The following is a 23,755-nucleotide window of genomic DNA, read 5'->3' on the forward strand; positions in this document are numbered from 1 at the left end:
GTTTGGAAAAAACTTCCCCTCAAAATTTTAAAGACAGTATTTTCCACTGGCATCCAATATTACTTATGACGTGTCTGAGGTCTGTTACTGTTGTAGATAGCCTATTTCTCCCCTTGAACAAGTTTTAGGATTTTCTCCTTAACCCTGAAAAATCTGAAATCCAACCAGAATGTCCAGGTGTGGGTCTTTTTTCATCTCTCCTAGATCATGCTGAGGACATCTTTTCTCAGCTCAAAGAGATGTTCTTCTGTTCCTTACTGATTCTTCCTTTAAACTATCTACTCCTCCTCCTAAAACTGCTCAAGATTAGAGGTTTGGGATCTGCCCTCCAAGTCCCCTTATTTCTCTATTTTTCTCTGTTTGGGGGAGATTCCTCTAATTCAGATAAGCAGCTTGGTTCTTAGTCCTCTCCATTCTGATTTCAGAACTTCCAAGAAATTAAAAATGACTGAAAGTAATAATAATGTGACCACTGCTCTTCCCAGCAATCTGTTCTTGTTTTAAAGGTGGGTTACTCTCCTAAATCTGAGCACACTGAGTTCCCTATTCCCCTGGTTACTTCTTCCCTACAGAGGTGACCTGTTTGTTTTGTTCATGTTGTTAGTTTTCCCCAAAAAACAAGGGAGACTTGGTTGCTGGCTCGTATTTACAAATAAAGACTAAGTTAACCTGAATAGGTCACTAGTATGAGTTTCTTCTGCACCAGTATAAGTGTTACCCCAAAAGACCTCTAAAGAAACTGACAACGGGCACCACACGGATAGCTGGATTATTCCGTGAGCGAGCTTCCCAAAGCCGCTGGGCACGCAGCAGCAGGGTGGCGGAGGATCCCAACAGCCCAAAGGAAGGATGTCTTTATCCTATGGGTGGAAGGTAGAATGCTTTGGGAGTTCATCTAACAGCCTTCCCACCCCCTGCTCAGTCTAATATGGACACTTGAAGTTATCTCAGTGCTTCTCAACCAGGGGTAGGAACCCCACACTTAGATCGCTCTACCTTCTGTAAAAGCAGGTGTCTGGTTTACCCTGAAGATCAGCCATCCCCACCACTTGCAGTCATCATCTTCTGCACCTGCTATTAGCTCCTACAGCTAGAAATATCCTTTTCCTGATCCAACTTTCATGATCTAAAACTGCCATGAAAATGGAAAAGCACACATATCACACTGTGTGTGCACATGAACACACATGCATATGAATACAGACACACACAAGATGACTACAATTCTGAATTTCAAAAGATGGATACTTTTACACACACACCTTGTTCCCTGAAATACAATCTCACAGCTGCGACAGTGGAAAAATATTAAACTTACAGAATGACAAGAGCTCCAAAATTCAAACACATGAAACGTGCTACTATGTAAAAGTTTAGAGCTTCATGTATTATAAGTAGATGAGGTCAACAGAGCCTTGTATGTTCAAAGCAAGTGCCATGAAGAGTTTGGCCACAGTTTAAACTACTGCTTCTCACATGACGTCACACAAGAAATTCAGGATATTAATGAGACAAGGAGGAGAAAACATTTCCAAGTTTCACTAAGTTAAAGAATCCTCTTGAAAAAAATGGGAAAGCCTAACTTTACTCACAATTCAAAGAATTTCTAAAATCACTATTTCGCTCTCCAAATTTTGACAGAGTTCAGAAAGGCTCAGTCTTGTATGACAGTTCAGACAATACCTTGGAGCTTTCCTGTCCAAAGTCATGATACTCTTTTGCTTAAAACTATTCAAAGGCTTCCCAACCATCTTAAGACAAAGTCTGGAATCCTGAACTCTAGTTGCCTTCGGAGTCACTCAGCTGACGTTTCTCCCGCTTCACTTCCCTGCATCCACTCCCAGCACAAGGGTCTGCCGGCTCCTCTCGCCCCCTCCCAGGGCCAGGCCGCCTGCTGCCCTGCTCCCCTACACAGATACCCACTGGACTCTCGCTGACTCTTCAACATGTCACATCCTCAGGAAAGCATCTCCTGGCCATACCCCTCAGGCTCAGGTCCACGAGCATCACCATGCTTGTTTTAAGGGAAAGAATGAAAAAAGGACAAGAGCTGCTATCTGCATCACCTGTCCCCTGTACTAGACCGTGTGCTCCAAAGGCCAGACACTGAGTTCATCTAGCCACCGTACCCCTGGTACCGAGCATGTACCCACACCTAGCAAGTACTCAATACATTTACTTTACGATTTAGCATCTGAACTGTTTCTGATCAAAGGTCCAGTGTTTCAGGAAAGGTGTCTACAAATCTTTACATAAACTGACTATCTTGTAGAAGTCCCAAGAAATAGGTATAAGCACCTACCAAAATAAAATTTTACTACCACAAAGGCAAGTGCAATCAATCATCAGAGCCGTAAACAACTGCTCTGGGAGAAGCTCTATTGTTCCATTTTTTTCTCACTGGGGTAAGTAACCAAATAGCATGTCAATTATACATTAACTATAACAAATATTATGCACAATCATAAGTTATTGGCTTATTTTTTAACAAATACCTTTCTAATCATCGTGAAAATGCAAAACAAGAACAAAACAAAACACCAAACAAATACATGCATAACTGGCAAAAGAAAGGAAAGGAGGATTGCTTAGGACTATCTGGCCAATACAGATCCACGTCACTGGACGTCATGGGACAGAAACTGAATTTCACAGGAACACAATCCCTAATCGTCTGTTATTTACTGTACTGACCACCACTCCCAGCACTGAAGCAAATGCACTGGGGCTACTCTGAACACAAGAGCACGGCAGGGTGTGAGGGAGGCTTACAGCCGTGACCTCGCGTTCTCGGTTTCCAGCGCGCAGAGGTAGCGGCAAATGTCAGCAGACCCCTGTCTCTGCCCCACCATTTCAGTGCAATTCCAGATTACTTTTCCAATGAGAAAGAGAATCCCTTACAAAGCTTACCTAAAATGAACCGCACAGATTAAGTTTTAATTTTTTGTTCCAAATTTGACAGAGCACCTCAAGACTGGAAACTCGAGCTGATGGAGATAGCACCTTGGGCCGCGCAGGGAGCCTGGACAGGCTCTGGGAGACAGACACCCGATAAGCTTCTTAATGTCTCGGTTCAATCTGTGTGGCTTTTGAAAATGAAAAGGCCACCTTCAGAGCACTGGGTTAGTCGACAACTTTCTTCTTCAGTGGCTAAATTTAGAGAGAAATACTCTGTCATAACAACTGAGACAAGAAGGGGAATTGGTATCATATGAAGAGAAAAGAAAAACTCAGTAAAGGGGTAACATCTATTCACATTTGCTTAGTGAAATGAGAGATCATCGTAGGGAAACACAACCCAAGACAGCTAAGTACGCAGGGTCACCCCACTGGGGAAAACCATACTCACACTCCTCAAATGTGACCTGTCCCGATTCAACAGCTCTGGACATTCAAGAATCTTAAGGCAAGATAAGCTTTTATTAAACTGGCCCCAAATTAACTGAGCCACATATTGGGTGTCTCAAATTACTTAGATAAGCTTTTGGATCATTTGGTTATTTAACATCCCAGCCACGTGACATGGACTTACCAAAAGACTCTAGATTAGCCTTATTCCAAGTTAGGATATCATGTGAGATAAGGCTACCCGTGAAAGTTCTATGGCTGTTTGTTAGTCTAAAGGGGTGAGGGAAGTGGGGAAGAATAAAGGAAAGCATGTCAGAATGGAACACAGACGGATCTAAGAAGAAACCCAAGAGAAGGAATAGACTAAAGAAGTCCTCTTAAATTTTCTACTATTCTTGATACACTACACTCTAAAACTTTTCTATCTGAGACCCCTAACTCTAATAAGTATCTTTATTTATAAAGAGAAGACAGATCCACACCCCCACCAAAGGAAAAAAATGCTATTCATTTTTCATAAAATATAAACTGCCAAACTAAGGATTCCCTGAATTTTGGGGTTCGGTTTCTGAATAAAGGACTGCATGTTAAGAATGTGTCCATATATTTACAAAGCACTTCACATTTTTCAAAGTAATTTCACATTCAACATACCCCAAAATCTTTCTAAAAGCCCTGTGAAATCTTATTAAGTGTCCCCACTTACAGGCAAGACACCGGAAACAAGTGATATACTTTTAATCACACAGTTAAGTAGGGCTGAGGCACAAGGGGGCATTAAGTCTAACTACCAGGTCAAAATCCTTTCCCTTCCACCAAATTCATTCATTCAACACCTCCCACGTGACAGTGCTATCTCAGGCCCTGGGAGGGTTACAGCGGTGCACAGAACAGACTCAGACCTCCACCCTCAGAATTAACACCTTAATGAACATCACTACACAATTTTTTTTGTTTTGTTTTGACTTTGGGTAGTCAGATGCCATTTTTACACCACCAAATATTCAATCAGTTTCTTTGCTCTAAGGAATTTAAATGCATGCAAATTAATAACTCATAAAAACTAAACATTCAGAATGTAAAACATGTTTGAAAACTTATCAAGCATTGGCAATTCAAAAGGAAACTTAAGGTACAGGGCCCTAGCCTCAGATGCTTGATCTACTTGGAAAAAAGGCATACACATGATAAAAATTAAATAAAAAGATGTTCACACAACAAGGTACTTTCAAATGGAACACAGCAAACATTGTTAGGATCCTTTTCAAAAGGAAAAAAAAAAAGCAACAACAACAAAAAGGAAATATTATTCTAGGCTTTCTTAATTTAATGTCAACAGACTGTAGATTTAGAAGTACTGAAAGATTTAACTTTCAGCAACTAGTTGCTTTTAACATTACTTTTTGTACATTATCCAAAAAAGCCATTTACATTATTTACATATACTAGGAAAGACATCAAATATTTAAACCTTTATTATGTCTATTTTATAAACATCTTTCTTTAATTTCTTAACAGCAGCTCTATAAAATAAACATAAATGTAGAAGAGGCTGAAAAAGCTTAAGTGGCCTGTGCTAACTACTTGAAACTTAAGACTTTATAAATTATAAAATTTGAGTATTAAGACCAGTTGGAAAAGGTGAAAATAAGTTTCAGGATCTATAATTAAAGTTTCAATTAAAATTAATTAATATCCAATTAAAATATTGATTAGTTAAAGTCAATTAACATTCCCTATGAGAATTTAAGAGTACTGCAATCACACTGGTCACCTGTAATATATACATGCCCTTCACCAAAAATAATTATCTTATTATATTTTTAAACGCACGTGCACATGTATATGCACTTAACCAATCAGCAAAATTACAGCTGTGATGATGAAACTTCCTGTAGCAATCCCTTAAAAACAGTCAAAACGTGGATGCCATCTCCTATAAAGTTAAATTTTATAAAACATTTCTTTTCCTTCATTTTCTTCAGAAAAGCAAACTTTCTTCAAGGGGCAGGATTTCAATAAGCCTTTTCTCACAACCTCAAGCCAAAACTTGGAACACTTCCCATACATTCTCTGAAAATTTATCAAGTGTTGTGACCTAGATCCAGGGTCACAAAGTTGTCAGTTATGGCATAAAGGTTATTTGAGGCCCTCCCAAACTGAGATGGTAGGCAACAAGAAGAGAGAGGCAGGCCCTTCAAGAAGTCATAATCCAAATGAGCTCATTAGCAATTGTACAATTAGAGACAATCTTGGGAGAAATGCTACCCGGTACCCCTGCAGAAACCAAGCTTGACACACCCCTTACTCAGATGTGTTCTGGGGATGCTTCTGCCTTAAGCAGGGAAGACAGCTGGCCTGCAACCAAGAAAACAGCAGAGGCTAAGTTCCCAGGGTACAAGAGGGAACGAGAGAGAAGAGAGGTAAGACCATGGGACCAGAGGATGTAAGGTCCACCCACTAGATAGACTTTGACTCCCACATGTTCTCAGGGCATCCATCTTTTAATTGTAATGTTCTTCCCAAAAACATCAGGGTCAAGAAATAAAAACCAAATAACTACAATATATGCTCTCTAATAAGCAGCATTTTATCTGCAGCCACAGGCTAATATAAAAGAACATGCACCCAGCCCTTGGTAAAGCAGTGAGAGAGAGACAGACGAAGGCTAACATTTCCCTTCTTCCTATCTACTCTCTAGAGCATGTCAGAAATGGAGTACATACAGATCTAATGTATGGTGACTGGGAGAAGCATGTACAAGTATTAATCATTTTGCAACAAAAGCAATAAGGTAAGTAAAAACTATTTCAAAGTAAACACGCTTGTGAGTGCAAAAGCAACTCTGCAAACTGATACTTCAAGTGACACCAGTCTTTCTTCTGAAAGGAAGAGATGACTGATTAGGAAAGTGGTGTGAAGACTCCACCCCATCTTAAAATAGTCAAAAGCAAACCAAATTATAACAATAGTAACAATGACACTGGGTTCATAAAACATTAAACAAAAATTCATTTTAGCAACAGTGTCTGTTATATGTCCGGTTCCCTTCTACAGTTGGTGTGATCAACAAAACCAAGTCCCCGTCCTTGGGCAATTGATACTCAAAATGAAGATGCAACCCTGGTCTCAAAGAAAATTCTCAATAATATCTGTTACTTGAAGATGCTCACTGTCCCAAAGAAATGAATTCTAGACAAAAAGAAAGTGCTTTATTAGGGAGTTACTTGAAATTTCTAAACTATGCAACATACCATATTCCAATTAAATACTTATGCTATATTATGAGTAAAGTTTAAGTTAAAACTGTAACTTCTGACACCAGTTAATTAGCTGTCATTGACAAAGAGCCCTTAATTGGAAGCCAGTAGGAATTCTTCAATATGGAAGACTAAATATTAAATTCTCTATTCTCTTACAAAACCACACTAGAGCGACAACTAACTCAAGTCTTATAAACCCACACGGAAGATCAAATGGGAGACACAATACTATCAGACTAAGAAGAGTCATTTTATTCAGAAATGAAAAAAAAAACAGGTAAGCATCAGGTGACAGACCCAGCTGGGTTTCAGTATTCTCTGCTCCAAAGGTCCACAGTGGGGTATAAGCGAACAAGGAAAGTTCTGGAATGAAGGCATGGGTACCACAGAGGGTGGGGTCCCCAGGTGAAGCAACAGCAGGAGGACTGGCACAGAGTCTATGGCGAAAGCACCGAAAGCCTCGGCTCCCTCCCCGCCCAGGCAGCTGCTCCTCTCCTGCTTCTATCAAAGTCAGGTTTTATCACTGAAACAGGAAGCCATAAGGTTTAAGATGCCTTAGACGAGCAGGGGTAACTTACCCAAAAAAGGAGGATTAAGTGAAAGTCTGCAGACTAGACAGCCAACTCAGTGAGGGCAGGGACTTACCGTTGGGTTTGGTCACTGCTGGACCCCACTGTCTACAATGGTGCCTGGCACATGGAAGGCACTTAAATACACAATAGGAGTTTAGTAGAAGAGTTTTTTTTTAATCTCCAAGAAAGTAAAACATCAAAAAAAAAATCAAGAACAAAAGGAGAGAAAAATATGTAAAATCTGGACGTCAATCCAGGAGATTCAACATCTAACTTAAAAGGAACACCTAGAAAGAATAGAGAAAACCAGGGAGGGGGGTAGACTGCAAAGAAATAATGCAGGACATTTTGCAGAGCTGAAGTTTCCAGGTTGGAAGTGCCCTCCAACTGTCTAGCACCAAAATAAAAAAATGAAATTTCAAAATACCAGAAACAAAAAAATTCTAAAATATCCAGGGTATCTTAAGCAGATAGATCTAAAGAATCAAAAATGAGAATGGATTAAGACTTCAATAGCAATCCTCAAGCAAAAACACAATGGAATACTGCCTTCTAAACTCTGTTGGAAGTGCTTCCTAACATACAATTCTACTCGTGGCCAAAAGAACAATCAAGTGTAAGAACAAAGGTGCAATAAAGACATTTTTAGACAGATGAGGGTCTCAGAATTCACCTCCCACACATCCTCTTTCCCCTCCTACTCCCCACAAACAAACAAACAAACAAAAAAGAATGTATTCTACTAAACTAGTGAAAATAAGGAAAAAAAGTCTCTGCATTTAGGACACAAGCAATGCAGCACAGAGGACAGGCTGGCACATGCCCAGGACGAGAGCAGAAGTCCCGCCATGACAGCTGCGCGCAGGCCTACAGAGAACGAGCTAAGGTTGTAGTAAGAGGACAGAGGGCACCACCAGGAGGAATAGTTAAAATAAATGCATAAGTTAAAAAGCCCCTGCTGGGTTTCCATGTCCAACCGAACCAAGGATGTTTCATTTGGAGAGTTTGAAAGATCAAGTGAGCATCGTTTTGCAATTAACTCTAGGAAAAACAGAGTTAAGTGAAAAAAAGAAACATAATGATAAAATATTGCATGGCTTAAATAGGACTCTTGCTATCATAATCAATACTGATATGTCCTAAAATTGGTAAAAAGCTACATGGGAGAATATGCAGAGAAAAAGTATAAGGTGGGAGGAGGGTGTTAAAAATTAAAACTTCACCACCCAAATCAGAAAGCCAATGGATCATGATTAAAAATGATAACTCAAGCAAGAGTCATAAGCACAGAATTTAAAAAGAGAGGTAGACAGCAAGACCAGAACAGATAGAAAATTTTTTTAACTGCATCAGGGTAATAAGTGGGCGGGGGAGGATGGGGTGGCAATCTGCTATTTTCCTTAAAACATCTTTGAGACTAATACTTTCTAAACTATAGACATGTTGCTTTATAAAACACGTTTCAAAAAATGTTTTCACCCAGTGAACAACCTATTCTAATCCATTACTTCTTACCTCATAATGGGATTATAGATTAAGGATCTCATAGCAAAAGAAGATTTAGATTTATATACAAATTAAATAAAAGTAATTTTGGATATGAAAAGCTAGTTCTCTGCTTAAACTCTTTTGTAAAATTTAAATGAATTACACTATGAATAAAACTGCAATTCACGTCCTCATGACCTCACCATTCTGCTGGAGTCCCTGCCAACGGAAGGAAAACTAATCAGGTATCTAGCCTAAAATCTCAAAAGTAATCACCAATCATGATACTTTTTAAATTACATCACATGTTACATCACGTTATAGTAACAAAGCCTCTCTTCTATTTTTTAAACCCACCTGGTATGTAAATCTACCCCGTGTGCAAACGCACTAGAGCAGAGGTGGGCAAACCTATGGCCCAAAACCATCCTGCCCCTGGTTTTGCCATGCCCACCAACTACAAATGGTTTTTAACTTTTTTTCAAATGGTTAAAAAAAAAAAATCAGAAACAGAATATATTTCTTGACACATGGGGAAAAAAACAAAATCACATGAAACTCAGATCTCTGTCCACAGATAAAGATATACCGGAACACAGCCTCATTCACTCACGTTTGCACCTGCGGCTGCCTTCTAGTGATGCAGAGTGTACGGCCCACGAAGCCTAGAGTATTGACTATCTGGTCCCTTTCAGAAAGGGTTTGTTGACTCTTGAACTAAAGGACTCTAATTCTGAATTCCACTTGAACTGTATTCCAAATGAAGTTGAGCCAAATTCATATAATAAAATACACATATAGAGTCCTTGCATTGGGGATGTTTGACTGAGGACACTTAGGGAAGGCCTACACAACCCTTGAGAAAGGAAAAGTGCAGAGGGATGTAATGGTCTGCTCGGGGGCACTCAGGAAAATGGGAACAGAATGAAGACAAGGGTCTCGGTGCTGAGATGGTTGTTCTCTTAGACACACATCTGTCATCAGTCAAAGTTTTAACCCTAACACTCCTTTGTTCCGACTCCACTTCAACTTCCTGTTACTGAATCATTTATTTCATTTCAGTTAAAATGTTAACATGCTTTTTAGTTTGGCCTTCCCCATATATTTAAAACAGATTTCTGTTCATACTTACTGCTGACTGTGCCAATAAAGCAGCACACAATGTGGTTAAGGACAGTCTTTGGTGTCAGGGAGGCTCAGGCCCTGGCTTTGCTTCCAAGGGTCACTCTGCCCTCTCATAGTCCTCTGAACTTCTCCGAACTTCACTTCTACTTCTCTCATTCTAAAAATGAGGGCAGTACCTGCCTCAAATGAGTGCGGTTAGAGGATACAACGAAAAATGTCAAGAACTTAATGTACTGACTGTCGGAATCAAGAACTCGAGAAACGTGACCTATTATACTTTGTCTTATGTCCAAGTATTTTATAGGCATTCATTGTCCTTGAAGGACTTGATAGGCAGTGCTCTCCGACATCAGTGTGCGTAACAATCACGCTGCTACGCTTGTCAATGCGGACTCCCTCGGCCCTACTCCCAGCTACCCTGACTCTTTCATCGGGAGGGGCGGGAATCTCCATATTCAAGCTCAAGCGTGATCTGGATGCAAGTCATCCATGGAACAGAAATAAAATGTTCCTAGATAATGAAACAGATACCAAGAGGTTAAGACAAGCAAAAGCCTAAATGATCACAGCCTTAAGAACTAGCCTACTTCATCAAAATAGCAAAAGAGCTGAGTACAGGCATTCCTTTTGCTTGTATTTCCTGCCACAACTGTCTTGATTTTTTTTTTTAAACTTGAACTGATGTTGGGCTCCATATGTTAAATAATGTTCAATATCAAGATTATTATTTCCTAGTTTACAAAGGTTAGGACTTCCAATTATACATCCAAGTAAACGTTTAGGGAACTCCAAAGATCATACTCAGGTCCTGGTGGAACCCCAGTTTTCTACCTTGGAATTCAGCCACACAACCCTGTAACCACCCCCAGGGAATGTACGACTGACCCATTTTACTTACTGGTACATCTGTAAACAGAAAGAAAAAAATAGAAAAATAATACACATTCCTACAACACAAACTAAAAGAACCTGAAAATCTGGTTAGAAACAGACACAAAACTAAATATATTCTACACTGAGAAACCCTGCTGTGTAAACACATGAACTGAACCGCATGCAACAGCCGCACCTGAGGGTAAGGTTTTTCAGTTTAAGTGTCTATTTCAAAACCGGCAACAAACACAGAGTGGACAGCGGCAGGAGTTTGAGGGGGTAGGTGGGGGGTGCACGGTTACCTTGCTCCAGTCTAAAGCACAGGGAACGCCTTGCTGCTTCCATCTCCGGAGTCGGATTATCTAGGACATGTCTACACCACTGCAAAGGGCTCAGGGATTTCTCTGATGACAGGAATGTCTTTGAAGAGCCAACGTATAACCTTAAAAAAAGAAATCTACATTATAGGTATTATTTAGCTAGATAGAAATTACCTCTCTTCTACTTGAGAAAAATAACATGTATTTAACAGTTTCTATCAAAACAAAACGCACATTTGATTACTTCAAATTCCAAAATCATTTTTAACAGGCAAATATCCCCTAGTAGAATATGACATTTTCTGTTGCTTGGTGGCAAGGACTTCAAAAAACCATGGAACTGTATGTCTCAGAAAGTCGGGGATCTGGGGCTCTTGCGACCGAACTGACCTTGAAGGGGCACCGTGATGACCTGACCACCTCACTTACATTTTAGAAATGAACATTTTCATCTGACAACAGACTCATATGCGAACTTGGGCTAATGTCTATAAACATGTTGTGGTAAACAAGGCAAATCTTATTTGCATTTTTCTAAAAAGAAGTCTAAAAGTAGGTGAAAGTCAGCTGTTTGTGGATTGTCTCAACTCTTCAATAATCAGATACTTGCCCTGTCTCAGACCTATACTAAACTTAGCACGTGCTTCCTTCTCATTAAAGCCAAACAGCTTTCAAAGACACGTAGTTGGGAAGAGTTCACTTTCAGCATCCGCACCATTACAAGGCAGTGGGCAAGATTCAAAATAACCCCCCTGGGGCACCGCAAGTTAGAACAAAGGTTTTCTGTCACTAACTTACTGTGCTAAGGGAAATTTTAGAATATTTTCAGTGATAGGGGTTATACAATACGGTTTATCTTGAGGATTAACCAGCAGTTGACTAAAAAAAGGAAGGAAAAAAATTACAATCACAGACTCCATTAACTGACCTTGCTATATAAATCTGTGATCTAATTACAAATCTCATTAAAGTCATACTCCTTCAAACAAAGTTTACTGTAATTCTAGTGAGCACATATTCCTGAAATCACATACTTCATTATTCACTCTTGTACTGTTATAGTCTGGTCCGCTACCTGTTAAGAGTAACTTATCCCAGATGGTTGAGGAATATACTACTTAGCAATTTACGCTTATAGTTCAGGGTCAGCAAAACTTTTGCTATAAAGGGCCAGCTAGTGACTGGACATGCTTTGTGGCCAGCCTGTCACGACTACTCAGCCCTGCCACTGCAGCCCGAAGGGCATCACAGATGACGTGTACACGAGTAAGTGTGGCTGTGTTCCTACAAACTTTATTTATGGGCATTGGAAGCTGAATTTCCCATAATTTTCACATCACAAAATAATATTCTTTTGATTCTTTTCAATCATTTAAAAATGTGAAAATCTAGCTGACAGCTACACCATCCCGGCAGTGGGCCCAGCAGCCCACAGGACAGTCTGCTGACTCCTGTTACAGACGAAGAGTCTAAAATATCTCTTTTAATCAATGTAGTAACAATCCTAATGTATCGTTCTTCCCTTAGAGTGTGGACCACAGTCCTGCCTTCATTAAGAATATGTTGGTGGGTTAAAAACTCATATTCCTGGGTCCCACTCTGGTCTACTGTGGCAAGATTATTGCCAACCTATGTAGATCATTCTCTTTCTCCCTTCCTTGCTGTCAGACCCCTGAACTGAGGAGCCCTCTCTAGACCTCTGTCCAGTACCAGAGAGCTCTCTCTAGACCCCGCAAGTGAAGGTTAGTCTAGGCCAGTTGTTCTCAATCTTTGATGCATCAAAATCTTATAGGATTTGTTAAAACACGAAGTGCTAACACCTGACTGCAGGCAGCCCTAACCTACCTGACTCAGTTGGCTTGGGGTAAGGTCAAAGAATCTGAATGTCTAACAAGTTCCCAGGTGACGCTGATACTGCTCTCTGGAGATCACACCTTGAGATGGATGCACTGGGCTGAGCCAGTCCTGGTAAATCCATTAATCCCATTTGCCCAATGACTGTTTCAGGCATAAGCCCTGGACACAATCCTAGCCAATAAATGCTAAGGGGAAATATTCTGATGGGCATGTGAGCAAGTTTCTCCTCATGTTTAAAGGGGTCACAAAAGACCCAATTATATGCTGCCTACAACACGTGCTCTTCAAATGCAAACACGTGGGTTAAAAGTAAAAGGATGGAGCACTGCAGAACAAACATGACCCACAAAGAGAAGCCCAGGCCCAGAAGATTTCACTACTGAACTCTGCCAAATATTTAAAGAATATCAATTCTTAACAAATTCTTCTGAAAAAAAAAAAAAAAAAAGAGGGAGCACACCCTAACACAGCCTATGAGTTCAGCATAGCTATGAAACCTGATACCAAAACCAGACACAGACATTAAAAGGAAAGAAACTAAAGACCACCCCTCATGAACACAGAACCAAAAGGTCTGAATAGTTTAGCAAATTCAGTACAACCATATATAAAAGAGATGCTTCGTCATTACCAAGGGGGGTTTATCCCAGGAATGGAAGGGTTGGTTTAACATTCAACCGTCAGTGTAACTTACCACATATACTGAAATAGAAAAACCGTATGATAATCTCAACATACAACGGAAAAAACATATGGCATCCATTCCTGATAAAAACTCTCAGCAAATCAGAAATAGGAGGAAATATCCTCAATCTTATTAAAGACATCTACAAAAACAGCATCCTTACGGTGGAAGACTGAACGCTTTTCCCCTAATACCAGGAACAATACAAGGTCTGCAGGTTCTCATCAGTACAATTAGGCAATAAATAAAAACATTTAGACTAGAAAGAAGCAAGTAAATCTGTCTTTATTCGCAGATGAGATGATCATCTATGCAAAAAAATTTGAAGATGCTACAAAAGATACTAGAATAAATGAGTTTTGAACAAGATTATAGGATAACAGATCAAAGGACAGAAGTATTTTTATATTAGCAACAATCAGTATTTTTGAAATTTCACTTCACATGTACCACAGCATAAAAAAAATAAGATGCCTGAGGATTAATCCAACAAAAGATGTTAAGACCTGTATACTAACAACTACAAAATATTCTGAGGGAAATCTAAAAAGATATTAACAGACAGATTCTGTTCATGGGTCAGAAGACTAAATATTGTTAAGATGTCAACGGTCCCTAAACTGATCTGTTTAACAAAATTCCACTTGAAAATTTCAGCAGGCTTTTTGTAGAAATGTAGAAGTTGATTCTGAAATTCACATGGAAATGCAAAGATCCTAGAACAGCCTGGACAATGAAGCTGGAGGGCGACCGCTGACTATGACTTATTACAGAGCTACAGTAATGAAGACACTTTAGGACGCCAAGAAAGTAACCAGATCAATGGAAAAAAAAATAGACGGTCCAGAAATAAAATACAAATGTATGGAATACTGATTTCTGACATAGTACAAAGACAACACAATGAAGAAAACACAGTCTTTTTGAACAAGTGGTAATGGAACAAATGGATATCCACATACAAAAAGTGAACCTTGATCCATACTTCGCACAATATCCAAAGTGAACTCAAAATAGATGACAAAAGTGTAAAACCTAAACTGTAAAACTCTTAGAAGAAACCACAGATGAAAAGTCTTTGTGTTCTTGGGTTGGCAAAAATTTCTTAGATACACTTTCTTAGACTGAAAGTATGATCCATGAGAGAAAAAAATGTATCAACTGGACTTTACCAAAACTAAAAAAAAAAATCACTCTTTGAAAGAGATTATTCAGAGAATAAATGACAATAGATTGGGGGAAAATATTTACAAATCATTTATCTGATACAAGAACTTATAAGCAGAATATATGTAAGAAATTCTAGAAACTCAATAAGCAATTCAGTTCTTTTAAAAATTGGCAAAAGATTTAAACAGATATTTCAGCAAAGATGATCTATGAATGGTAAACAGGTGTATAAAAAGATGCTCATCATTAGTTATTTGGGAAATGCAAACTAGAGCCCCCATGAGATACTACTACACAGCTGTTAGGATTTCTAAAGACAAGACTGGCCACAGCGAGTCTTGGTGACAATATGGTGCAACTGAAACTCTCATACACGGCTGGTGGAAAGGAAAAATGGCATAACTACTTTGGAAAAGATTTTGGCAGCTTCTTTAAAAATTAACATATACCTAACTCTCTGTTCCAGACGCTCAAAGGCCATTAAGTATTTACCTAGAAGACACAAATGCCATTTGTCCATGCAAAGACTTATTTGTAATAGCCCAAAATTGAAACCCAAATGTTCACGGAAAGATTAATGGATAAGCCTCTGCTGTGTCCCTACAATCTAAGGGCTCTCATAATAAAAAGAAATGACCTACTGATTCACATAACATAATAAAAAGAAATGACCTACTGATGAATTTCAAAACAATTACCTTGATTGAAAGAAGCCAGACCACACAAAGAAATGAAAAAAGAGTACATGCTATGTGATTTCACCGATATAGAAGTACAGAAAATGCACACCAAGCCAGATGGACAGAAAACAGATCGATGGCGGCCTGAGTCGGAGGTGGCAGGGTCAGGAGAGGAGGGAATACAAAAGGGCCACAGGGAAGCCTGGAGCATGGGGACGATTCACCATCTCGACCATGGTGGTGGTTTTACGGTGTATACGTATGTCAAAACCAATCAAATAGAACATTTTAAATGTATGCAGTTTATATTTCACTCATACCTTAATAAAGCTTTAGAAAAATTCACAAAACAGTAAGGAACAAACAGCTCCCTACCCTTCAATGTTCTTAAGACCTGAGCCTGGGGCCGCCACTTGCCATGTAGGTGACCCAGAGAAGTGGATGCCACAGCCCAGACACACAGGAGCCATCAGTCAACTGTGGAACTTCCTCATCTTTAGATTTCTTCTGAGTTAACTAATTTTCCTCACAGTTTAACACACACACAATCATGCACTGTCTGAGCCTTTGCTTATTTTCAAACCTCTCTCAGCTACCACCTGAAGCTACCTGAAGCACCATCCTGCCCATTACCTGTTGCATCCAACGGGACCACTGTCCCTTTCTGCTGTGGCTAGGAACTTCCACCAACCAGCTCGCCCCAGGATTGCACACACTCCCACCAGTTTGGGTGTTGTTTGTATTTCTGGGCAGTGATCTGCTTTCTGCTTGCAGGAGAACTCCTCAGGAAGACATCCTTAATCTTTTAGGGCCTATGTAATGTGGTTCTTTCCATGTGCATGTATGTATTTGACCTCACAGCCTCACAGCACATTCAAAAGCAGTGCTCACTTCCCACAGGCACACTGAATTGCTACATGACCCACTCTGCCCTATTCAGGTGCAGGGTTTTCCCTCTTTCACATTCCATTGTCCGCCCATGCTATCTGCTACTACATCTCACCTCACCTGCAGTTCATAGCATATGGGGAGGATCACGCAACTGAAAGCAGGGAATTCAGCTGAAAGGCTGCATAAGGAGTAACTGGAATGCCAGTCCCCTCCTCTACTCCACTCAGCCAGGCCCATTACCCCTCCTCAGTCACAAGCTAAGACCAGAGGCTTACCACGTGGAAGACCTACAGAGAAGCTCCGACTCTGGGCACACCGAACTTAGCTGAAGGAGGGATGAAGTGCCTCACTGAACCAGAGAGGGTAAGTGAACGCCTACTTGCTGAATGGTTAGAATCCTAACACTTTACATTCCTAGAACTGACTGCCTAACTTCTATCTCCGAGCAGTATAGAAATGTTTATGTCTGGAAAAATTGATGAACCCAAGGGAAGACCTAGAGATACTGAAACTTGAGCTGGCAACCCATCCAATCACTGAGAAGTCCACTGGTCCCAGAGGTCCACCCACACAGAGCCTTAGATCAACTTCAGTGCCTCCTCTGCGTATGAACAGACAATCAATGACGCTAGATACCTGGAATATTCCATTTAAATAAAACCCTGAGACTAAAAGTAGAAGGAAGAAAAGAACTGAGCACGAAAACAACTTGTTAAAAAAAGTTTCCTCACTCTTGGCAAATGGAACTATTGAACTATTATAGAAGAAACAAAAGATTTCATAAATAAGTTTGGAAGATCAAGTTGCAGAAGTCTCCCAGAAGCAAAACACAGACAAAGATTAACAACAGGAAGAGGGATAAGAAAATTAAATGATAACACCAGGTGGGCCTAATCTGATAATTATTATAAGTTCCAAAACACAAAAGTGAAGAGAAATTTTTTGTTTTTTTTTTAAGGCAAAAAATTGTCCAGAGTTGAAGGCAAGCCATCAGGTTCTAGAGTGAAAGCACCCAGAAACGTCCAGTACAATGAATGAACAGACATGCCCATACAAGGTGCCCACGAAGAACACTAGGGAAAAAGGAAAACTCAAGAAAAAGTCGTGAAAGATTTGATAACCAAATTACAGTGCACTTCAACAGCTAGAATAAAAACTGGAATGAAACAGAACAACGCCCTCAAACATGAAGAAAAAGAGCTGACTTAGACTTTTATACCCAGCCCAACCATGAATCTTTTATGAGGATAGAATAAAGGCATTTTCAAATAGGCAGGATTTCAAGGTGTACATCTCTGCATGCCCCCTCTCTCAGAAAGCTACCGAGGCTGTGCCCCACCTTTAAGAATAAATGAAATACGAAGACACAGGATTTAAGAAATAGGAGATCTGATACTGGGGGGAAAAACCTGAGGAATTCCCATGACAATAGCACTGGGCATCCAGCCTAAATAGCAGACAGTAAAGACTGGAGCAACGAGATTAAGGGTTCCAGAAGGGACGGCACTACAAAATAAGTTTTTAAAAACAGATTTAAGAGATCATCAAGTATGTCTGACCTGACTGAGAAATGTGTGGCTCCAGTAGAGTGTTTGGAGAAAATTAGTAATAAAGGACTGAAGATGGTAAAGGGGGAAAAGAGAGGCCATTATTAACTCCTAGAGGAACAAAAGGACAGAGAAAATAAATGTAACATAGTTAACAGGGCTCAGCTAATAACAGTGATAATTGTAACACAGGCATTAAATACGATTTCACAGAAACACTATGAAAAAATCAGTATGAGAAGGGAAAGAAGAGATGGTGGCGAGAGGATGAAGGGAAGAGAGCTTGGTCTTCATCTTCCAAAACAAGTCCACAGACGTTTAAGGTCATGGGGTATAAAGACCGTTCAGAAACAGAGAATAAAAGAAACAGCTAAAGGAGTGTAAAGCGATGTCCATGTGGAGGGCTCCAAGGCAGGAAGAACTGAGACTGCTGCTTCTGTAATAAGTCTTGGTATAGAAGACTTTTTCAACTATGTACATCCTATTTATTGTATTACTTTGATATAACTTCAGAAGCACTACACAAATATATGACATTAAGACAGAAGAGATCATTTTTACAGTCAGTCTCCAAACAATGTTTGGAGGATAGTTTTGAGCCTACTATTTCTATGGCTAGGCCTCGAACTGGATTTAAAAAAAGAAAGAGGGCAGCCAGTTATGGTGACCATGAAGCTCCAAACTCCCTAAGTGTAACTTATCTCCAAAATTAGATAAGCAAGGTAGAAACCTGTGTTTCTCCGAAACGGTTCTCATCTTCTAAAAAGTCATGAAAGTCACCTTATTCACTGTCATTACAACGCCAGCAACATTTACACTTTCCTATCTTGCCATTGTTAGTACAACATAGCTCCTATTGACTTACAAACTACTCTCCCGACTCCTACAGCTTCACTGCTGGCATACTGGCATCTGGCAAGAACATCTGAAAAGCCTTAGTCTAGAACTTGAGGAGCCTTCAAATATTGTAAAAGTTATTTAAAATGTCACACACTAATTTTAACTTTTTAAAACTTCCAAAACTATGTGACTAAAAACTATGATTATTTTCATAGAATCTCGACTTTTCCATGCATCTCATTTTCAAGACCCCTGACTGAGTAGACGCACTAACACTGGGAGGTCAGAAATAATACAAAGCCCACCATAATTAACCCTGAATGCTTCAAATGAAGTATTACAAAATGTCTAGAAACACAGTCTTGGTTATTTTTTCAACGTTTGGTTCTAAAGTCATCCTTTTGCAGGTAATACAATAAATGGTACGGCAAAAATAGTTACACGTGTGTCATAGACTTGTCACTGAAAAGCTATGTGTCAATTTTCAGACAAGTCCTTTCAAGAGGCTTCAATCACCAAAAGTTTTATTTTAAGGAAAGATAAAACACCAGCACTGATAAGCACAATCAATTCATTTTTAGTCAGCTTCAAGAGCATAGATTCACTAGCACCTGCTGGTGGGTCAAACCAGTCAGCCACTGCTGAAGGAACATACCCACCAAGCTATTTAAAAGGATACATTAAGGCTAAATTTTAGTTACTGAACGGGTCCTATAGCACACTCTCCCCACAGCCACTGCCCCACATTTACATCTTAAATCTATTTCAGTGTCTCACTGCAGTGTTTTAAAGTTACTCATTTTAAAACACACATCAGCACATACTTCAGTCAACTCCACTAGCTCCTAGAAAACACCATGCATTTTCAATTAGCATTGTCAGAAAGTGAAGCACCCTCTGGTCTTTTCACTGAAAATCAATTATGCAAAAAAACCATTCAGGTGGTCTAATTTAGCTGTGCCATATGTATAGTACAAGGTATTCAACAGCTTTGATGAAGAATTGGCAATGATTTTAGCCAGCTGTCCAGGGTCTTGGTGTTACACGTGGAAGACGATTATCTCATTCATTAAATTTTCCTTAATTTGTATATACCACCATTTCCCCCTTGTATAATTAAGAACTTTTCTCCTGTTCTTTCCAGTTAGGCAAGTTAAAAATCACTGCCACATCCCTTTCACTTAAGTCTCAATATTCTGCTAATTGCCGTTCCACTAAATTAAATGCCTCCTTATATGGCTGTATTTTGTGTCAGCTGGCATATTTTAATCTTGGCATTTTCTGAATACAGACTTGTCTTCCTGGTTGAGGTGTGCAGGTCCTGACTTCCCCCACGCTACACTATCTTCAGGGAGCTGGGCCCTTCCACCTGTTTTCTCCAAGTCCATTTTGCTTTCAAACATTACAAATAGAAGTTATTCTAACCTTAGCCATAATGCACAAATGCATTTACTATTTCGATCCAGGACATATACACATAAAAACTGAAATAAGTTTATCGAAGACAAGTTTGTACTATAAGACACAATGCACTCTGATTCTGATTTTTATCCTACTGCACTTCATTAAAAAGATAATCCTGGTCAGTCCACTAAACTGACTATATAACCCACTGATGGGTCATAACCATGCTTGGGGGGAAAGTATTAGTGGTGCAAACACTTCTGAATCCATATAAGTAATCTGAATTTTAGTCAGTTCTTTCAGGAAATAACTGGAGGAGATCCTTTTCTCCTTAGAGCTTCAGTCCCTTCGCACAGAAAAAAAAGAGACTGAAACAGGTCACAGAAAGGTCTCTCATGCAGATAATGATTTACTGCTCCCACTGCCACTGCATACCAATCTGATTCCCTCTCCTTGTTCCCCGGTACTTCTCAGCCCACTGCTCCTCAGCCTGGTGACACAGGGACAGAGACCTTTAAAAACATCCTTCTGTACAGACTAGCAAATCGTCAGTCATACCATGTCCCGTGTATGCATCAAGACTTCAGGCTTTTTTAGCTTTTAACTCGGTGCTGATAGTTTCTCCCCTCTACTTCCTAGCCTATGGTCTCCTGGAGAGCTAAGCTGCCAAATTAGTAGTAAGACAATTGAAGAATCACTATAGCAGGATGTGATGTTTACTATGGCATTATGATAACTGGACTTGAGAATTAAGGCTCTGAAGCCACAATCAACTTTAATTTCCTGAGATATTTAATTCTAGCAGCACTGTGCTAAGATAACCAGACTGTATTAAGGCAAAATTAAATACTTTAAATTCAACGAAGATAAATGTTTGAAGAAATAAGAACTATTTTGTTTCAGACTTCCATCAAAATAAAAAGAACACTTCATTCTTCTTACAAAGTTTTTTCATTTTTTAATACACAGGAGATAGTTATAGGATAAATATAGGATAAATAATTGTTCATTAACTAATAAACTATCAAGCAAATATTATAGTATTCACTGTTTTCTTGTAATTTTCGAGCCAAGTGTTGTCCAGATTGTAATTGAAGGTGAAGAGTTATATGCTAGACCTTATTAGAAAAAACAGACTTACATGAAAGAACTTTTAAAATGTTTGGTGATTAACCTACATTTGTGAACTTTATTTCCTAAAGATATGACATATTAGCAGGAAGTTATTACTCTAAATTATCAATTATCAATTTTACTTAACCCATTATGAGGAAATGATTAAAGTTTATGAAAACTTGTAGGTGATACTTTTAATAGTAACTTGGTCTTTAATACTGTTACTTTAACAATGCTACAATTGTTACAGTTAGACAAAGATGTCCAAGATATGTTCAATGCAAGGGAAGTGTAAAAAAATTGATGTGTATGTATTTGCCTACCGATTTGTATAATTATGCTTCTACCTTGAAGCAACTACAGAAGGTTAACAGATTAACTCTGAGTCAGTAGTAAACTGAGGTCAAGAGGAAAAAGACTTTTTTGACTTTTCGTTCACTTCTGTGTTTTATCTTTTACAATGAAAATGTAAAGCTTATTCTAAAATATTTTTTTAAATAATCAGGCACATAGCTATCCACTACAGTTGTTTCTCAACAGGGAAATAAGACTAAGTTGCCTTCCTGCAAACATATTAGGGAATCCAAATGAAAAGCACTCCATCTGTGAGACCACAGGGCAGAGCCACGTGGTTGCAGTGATGAAGGAACACCACAGGGTGCTGCGAGCGTTAACAAGTGGGTTAAGCTTTCAAAATTAAACTCTGTTGACTGTTCATCAATAGGCCAAATACTGCAATACAAAAGTACTGTAATGGACAAAAATGCTCTGAAAGTTTACTATAAAATCAGTTGACCTTAAAAATATATATATTTAAGTCCATCCTGCTAAGATTAATGATCCCTCCCTGTTTTTCCACCTGGGATTCTAACCCTAGGTTTGTTTTGAAGAAGATTCTATAAACAGAGTGCCATTTGTCTGAAGAAACATTTATGAAGTGTCATGGCATTGATTTATTCATTCACCTGTATACTTGACGAGTGAAATTAGTACAACCTGTTACAATTCAGATTCTGCTTCAAACCATCTGAAGTGCTAACAGGCTAATAGTAGGTGATTGTATGTTAATGCTGTTTTGACAAAAAATAATTACAAAAGGAAAGCCTAAATATCAAAATACTAGCAATACCTAGATGATAACTAAATATGGTAATAGTCCATTCAATGGAAGAAAATATTACAATTCTATTAGCTATGTATGTACTAGCACCGACCTAATACACTTATAAAATAGTAAGTGTAGCGTAGTCAATTTTAAAATGTTAATTTTATAAAGCACAGGATTGATCTCCATCAAAAACACAGCAAGTTTCCTTCTATTATTTAAGTACATTATCTCCAGAAAAGGCCAAGCAGGGCCTACATTAACCTAAAATAATTTGAAAGTGGTATAAGGGATTATGTTATTAGTAACAACCTAAGAACCATCTTGAGAGCATTTGCCAGTACCATGAAAGGGCTGAATCTGAGGTTACCATACAGCTTGGGCTTTACAAAAATAAAAGGTGTAGCTTCTAAAGAATGGCTTAAAGTTCCAGAAAGTGGTGACTTGTTTTGATTTTTACAACCTGAGCTACCAGCACAGCTGCCGAAAAGTACTTCACAGGAAGAGGACTATGCCTTATTGTAGCTCCACACACTTTGAGTCTCAAAATCAAACTAATTAGTGTAGTTCACAGACTTCTCAACACAGAAGAGTGCAAGGGAAAAGAACAACGCAGTCCCAGTGGGAAACCAGCCAGGTTCCCCATCACCCATTCCCTCCTGTGCAATCATGCAATAGAGACACAAGGAAAGTGAGAGAAAACCCTGCTTTGGGAACAGGACGGGTCCTAAATAAGAGGACTGACGATTCAAAGAAAAAAGCAGGACAACTATTTTTCATGCCACTGCGCTGCAGAGGTGAATGCTATTCATTCCCTTTGCTTCAACCTAAATTCCACCTAATCTGAAGCTTCTGCTTCACTTGAGCACATCACACCACCTCTAGCGACTGAGGAAAACACACAAACCAACCAAAAGAAGTCACGAAGTGACTACTACTCCATGAGAAAGTACTCTTAAAAATAAAGGAATTCGAACCCTCTCCCCCACAAGGTACTCACTGATGAAAAGTAGACTGAGCTAACCAGATTTCAACTGAATAAATGCCACCAGACTCAAGTTTTCTTACTACCAGCTTAAAGCTTCTAAAAAATAAGTTTCTCTAATCTCATTTTTCTTCAATCAATTTAATTTTTAAAATTAAAACAAGTTCCTTGGTTCCTAGGTAACAGAGCGCCTTCAAGCTGCTCACTCCATTCTCCGAAAAGCCATCATTTTTCACATGATTACTGATGGGAAAAACAGTGAGGTCACCACATTGGAAAAAGCAAGTTTGTCCCTAAGACGAGAAGCTAGCAAAGAAGATGCAGCGAATGAGGACATACGTCTGCACAATTCAAACAGCGAGAACGAATCTCTTACGGAGAGACCCATCGCTGGGCGGCTTGGGGTGCTACGGGAGGAGGGCCAGCACGCAAATCCTGTCCAGCCCTGGTTTGGGAGAAAAGAACAGTAACAGCCGCAGACAGACG

General features: G+C 39.3%; 1 protein-coding gene across 3 annotated transcripts in view; it reads right to left on the reverse strand.

Annotated features, from left to right (window-relative positions):
- Positions 1–23,755, reverse strand: part of SLAIN1 (SLAIN motif family member 1) — a 55,836-nt gene that overhangs the window by 24,662 nt on the left and 7,419 nt on the right. For all 3 annotated transcript variants that reach the window (XM_032496836.1, XM_006182680.2, XM_014557588.2), the window contains exon 2: positions 10,972–11,111. In XM_032496836.1, the coding sequence (XP_032352727.1) occupies positions 10,972–11,014 (43 nt within the window). In that variant the 5' untranslated portion in view covers positions 11,015–11,111. The remainder of the gene's footprint in view (positions 1–10,971; positions 11,112–23,755) is intronic.

This window comes from Camelus ferus, chromosome 14, assembly GCF_009834535.1.
Source record: "Camelus ferus isolate YT-003-E chromosome 14, BCGSAC_Cfer_1.0, whole genome shotgun sequence".
In the NCBI taxonomy this organism is placed as follows: Eukaryota; Metazoa; Chordata; class Mammalia; order Artiodactyla; family Camelidae; genus Camelus; species Camelus ferus.